The sequence below is a fragment of the Pistacia vera genome, unplaced genomic scaffold (assembly GCF_008641045.1).
Source record: "Pistacia vera cultivar Batoury unplaced genomic scaffold, PisVer_v2 Contig317, whole genome shotgun sequence".
NCBI lineage: Eukaryota > Viridiplantae > Streptophyta > Magnoliopsida > Sapindales > Anacardiaceae > Pistacia > Pistacia vera.
In genome coordinates this window covers 1,240,480-1,244,782 of record NW_022196132.1, presented here as the reverse complement: position 1 = coordinate 1,244,782, position 4,303 = coordinate 1,240,480, and the positions used below count along the sequence as shown (strand labels likewise).

The 4,303-nt window shown below is 33.7% G+C and overlaps 1 protein-coding gene across 1 annotated transcript in view; it reads left to right on the top strand.

Moving 5' to 3' along the window:
* The first annotated feature begins 1,137 nt into the window (after window positions 1-1,137).
* The window catches only part of LOC116136575 (negative regulator of systemic acquired resistance SNI1-like), a 16,342-nt gene continuing 13,176 nt past the window's right edge, over window positions 1,138-4,303 (top strand). Inside the window, exons 1-14 of the mRNA XM_031422251.1 lie at window positions 1,138-1,193; window positions 1,342-1,485; window positions 1,588-1,654; window positions 1,784-1,877; window positions 2,025-2,093; window positions 2,310-2,399; window positions 2,569-2,640; window positions 2,762-2,843; window positions 2,918-2,967; window positions 3,178-3,390; window positions 3,466-3,536; window positions 3,616-3,685; window positions 3,965-4,033; window positions 4,136-4,288. Coding sequence (XP_031278111.1) covers window positions 1,380-1,485; window positions 1,588-1,654; window positions 1,784-1,877; window positions 2,025-2,093; window positions 2,310-2,399; window positions 2,569-2,640; window positions 2,762-2,843; window positions 2,918-2,967; window positions 3,178-3,390; window positions 3,466-3,536; window positions 3,616-3,685; window positions 3,965-4,033; window positions 4,136-4,288 — 1,206 coding nt within the window. The 5' untranslated portion in view covers window positions 1,138-1,193; window positions 1,342-1,379. The remainder of the gene's footprint in view (window positions 1,194-1,341; window positions 1,486-1,587; window positions 1,655-1,783; window positions 1,878-2,024; window positions 2,094-2,309; window positions 2,400-2,568; window positions 2,641-2,761; window positions 2,844-2,917; window positions 2,968-3,177; window positions 3,391-3,465; window positions 3,537-3,615; window positions 3,686-3,964; window positions 4,034-4,135; window positions 4,289-4,303) is intronic.

Below are 4,303 nucleotides of genomic sequence, written 5' to 3'. Positions count from 1 at the left end.
CCATTGTGCATGCAAAACTGATATGCACATATACGATAAAAGAAACTAGCCAAATCATAAGATTGGCAACCAGTGTGCACACAAAACTGATGTGCATACACAACTCATAAGTTTGACAAATATGAGTATTCCACAGTATACAAGATATTTTTTATGAAAGGATACAGGTACCCATGAAATATTCCAACTTAATATGGTTTTCATTTATAAGCATTGGCAATTTAACAAATAAATGAGAAAACGAAAACATGATTTAGGCATTTATACACAATTATAGTTGATTTGACTGTGTGTTTGATAAGGTTAATGAAACAATTGACAAGTACGTGTACAATATTTGAGCACTTGGCTACTCAACAAACATTCTCAGAGGCCTCGACAATAGCCGGAGGCAAAATCAAACTTCATCGGCAACGTTTGGTGCCTTAAAGGCCTATTCGTGAGAAGGAAATGGTGGGAAAGAAGAAATGGTTCAGATTTCAATTAAACAAAAAAAAAAAAAAAAACCTTCTTCAATAGTTGAAATATCAACAGTCAACACTACCTTAAGGCTCGTTATTACTATTTTGTAAAAAATAAATATTATTGTTTCTAAGTGGTATCTCAATTTTTTTAGCCCAATTGATGTATTATCTTATATGATTTTGATGGGTAAATAAAGAGTTGAGGTGTTAGATAACAACATGAGATAACACATTATTTGACATTTGAGAAGAGTAGTATTAAAACTCCAAGGGATTGGCCTAGCAGTCAAAGAGGTTTGCTTCATTCCTTGAGTTTCTAAGTTCAAACCTTAGAGTCACCTATCATAATAATATTGTGATTTATTTGGTCCTTTATGTTTATAGGGTGTTCAATAGACTTTGAGGCCTAGTCCTGGGTTTAAACTTTGAGATCATCTATCACAATAACATTGTAATTTACCTATTTCTTTGGGCTTATAGGGCGTTCAATGAATATTCGAGGATTAGTTGAGATATGTTATTTAGGCTTGTAAGATGTTCAATATGCACAAACGACCCAGACACGCCGGTTACCAAAAACAAAAAAGGAAGAGTAGCATTAGTCTATTTCCTAAACACACTTAAGTTTGTAAGGCATTATCGATACGGGTTATTTCTGTTGAAAAACACTATCCAGGTAAGTTACAGTCACTGCCTTCGAAGCCAGCCCAAAACAAAATTTTCGTTAAGGTTGAAATCCTGGGTTGACTCTTAAAACCCATGTTCGACACTTGTTACTAACTTGTTATCTTCAATTTTAGTGTTTAAAAGAGGGAACTTTTGGCGGGATTATTTATTTATTTTCTTAATAACTTTTCTATATAATGTCTATAATTAGATTCAAAATAGGGTTCAAATCTTTTGGAGACGAAAAGCATGGCGAGAAGTAGCAGAAGAAGCAACATAACCGGCATGGAAGAGAACACTCTAGCAATTCTCGAATCTACCGAAGCCAAAGACTCTCAAGACGCCAATGATGATAGTAAGCTTTCTTTTTCTATTTGTTTCCTGAGAAACCGTTGGAACTTAGGATTTTACTTATAATCATCAACTTTTTAATCACTATTTTCTTCGCGTATCGCAGGGATTGCTTTTCTTGAAGCTGTTCAAGCCGCTTCAATCATACCTGAAAATGGAACTGCTCCAACCTGGTAATTTCTTTCCCCTATGCTTGAAATAATAATAATTACTATACAAAATTGATTGCTTTATTCATTGTTTCTTTTTTTATTTTAATTTATGCTTAAATAATTGATTGATCGATAACTCCAATTTATTAGCAAAATGTACAGGGCAGTGTTTCAAATTCTGAGGATTGGGACATCTCTGGAATTGATGATGTCAAGTTATGAGCTTCTTAATGAGTTGGATAAGGTATTTTTGTTCTAATGTTTTATAAAAAAATTAATTCACTTTACATTTACACTTTCACAGTTTCACCTGTAACAAAATTCTGACTAATTCGCTTTACTCTCATGTTACTATTATTTATTATTATTTTTTTAAATTTTTTTTCTATAGCGTTTTCCTCGAGTGTATGTATCCGAAGCATCATCTGATGGCTCACATGAACTGGTTGTGGTTGACGAGGTATTACACCTTTTGTTTTTTTGTCTCTAGAAATAAATTGCACATTGCAGATATCTCAGCTGTCCCTGAATGGATTCCACGTGTATAAAAACTAGGTTTTGTAAAATTAACAAATACAATATCAATAATTCTGGGAATTAGAATCCTCGATGGTAGGTTATAGTTATAAGCTCTCTTTTTTATTACTTATATTGCAATTATTTGGTTGTGAGTTAGGCTTGGTCGCCATTTTTTCTTGGCTCAAATGTTGCTTGTAGTGAGAGGAAAGCAGGCGGAGAAATCTCTGGTGGCCCACTTGATTTTTCTGTGAGTTGTGCTGTGCTTTGTTTGAACTTACTAGTTTGTTTCTTCCATTACTTAATGGCATACTAGTTTTTCAAATCTCACCGTGTTCTTTAGTTTTATATGTGGAATTTGATTTCAGTAGCCGGAGTACTGCAATTTCAGCTTTCATAATTGTCTTTGTCAATTGCAGTGTTTTACTCTATTGATACAAGAGCTAGTTGAAGTAGCCAATGGAACAAAAGTTAAAGCTATAGACACAAAGGTCACTTAAATTTTCATACTTAGTGTAGTCTTCCACTCCCCTTAAATTGTAATAGTTTATGTGGTTATTTTACTCAAGAGTGGTTTTATTGTGTGTTTGATTCTACCCTGCCATGTTGCAGCACCTGAGGAATATGTTATTATTTCAATATCTTGTCAGCTTACTTGAGGGAGACTTTATACCTCGTAACATTGTGTATGAAGGTAAGTCAAATATCCATATTTTTTGTGCATATTAAATTTTTGGAAATTTTGAATAGCTTATTGTTATACTGCAGAAACAATCAACTGGGCCCTTCTTCGGGAGTCCTTGCTCAACATGCTTCTGGTATATGCTCATCATTCAAGCTTTGAGCCCTGCTAGAAATTATCTCTCTTTCATTACTGACATTGTCATCATTAAGTGATAGGTTACATCATGAGTATCCTGCTGTACATTATCTTCAAATTTAGATTTGTAGCTCTATGCCCCACAAATATTCTGTTATGTAAATTTGTTTTAAGATGTGAGATTGCTGAAGTCGCATTTATTTTACAGGGTTCAAGAAGAACAAATTATAAAAGTTTAATGAAGGATTGCTTGTCCATTTTATGTTGCCTTTGTCCGGCACATACTGGAGTCATTAGCGGTCATGGTTGTCCAGAGAACTCTTTCAGAAAGCCATCTGAAGATTGTAATACTCCTTTGGTGTTTGCTTTACTTGAAGTTGGAAAGAGTTCTTGTATAGCTATGCAGAAGCTTCTGATAATGGTAAATAACCATTGCTCCTTCAAAATGAATATTACTCACTTCCAGTTTAGGCTCTAATTTGACAAAACCTTATAGATTATGAAGCTTGACATATCAAAGAAGAAAGCAGACATGCAAGGTCTCACTACCAGAGCTGATGGTGTAAGGTATTTCATTTATGTGATTCAAGTCTTCTGCATATTTCTTTTAATTACTGAAACTTAGTGCATTTTGGATTTGGTGCAGAACCCCGTTGATGGATATTATTTTGGATGAGCTGACATATGATAGGGATATGCTTTCTCCATTTCTTCAGGTAGTCAGCTGAATGTACTTTTTTCTTAGTTCCATCTCTTTCTTTTGTGCGGGGTTGTTAGAAGATTATATATTTTCTCTTGAAATTCAAGAACAAAGTCTTCTGTTTGTAATTATGTGAACATTAATGTGTAACCTAATTTACATTCGCTTTCAGTTTCTGAAAACTTTCATAATTTGAAGTTTGTGGTTTTTTAATTTTTCTTTGGTTAATGAATGAGTGATCTGGAATGTTATCATTTTAGGATTTTCTTTTGCCAATTATGAGAATATTTTGCAGGTTTTCAGTGAACCAAAATGGAAGCTTGAAATAGTTGTGCAGTATTTCTTGAAATACACTACTACTAAGGCAAGTCAGTCGGTTGGCACTATTACACTATTTATATTGTCCCAGGTCTTTTGTTTTAGATAATTAGGATTTTCTTATACTTGATTTTACTTTATACTGCAGCCTTCTGTTTGCACGCGAAGATCAAATAGTCCCAAAGATGATGCAACATTCAAAGGCGTTTTAAATTGCTTTTCAAATAGCATCAGCACGAAAAACATTATGAAAAAGATCAGTACAGATATAGTTCAGTTGCTTTTGGCACATGCTTTTCAGGTGATTCTTTTTTTT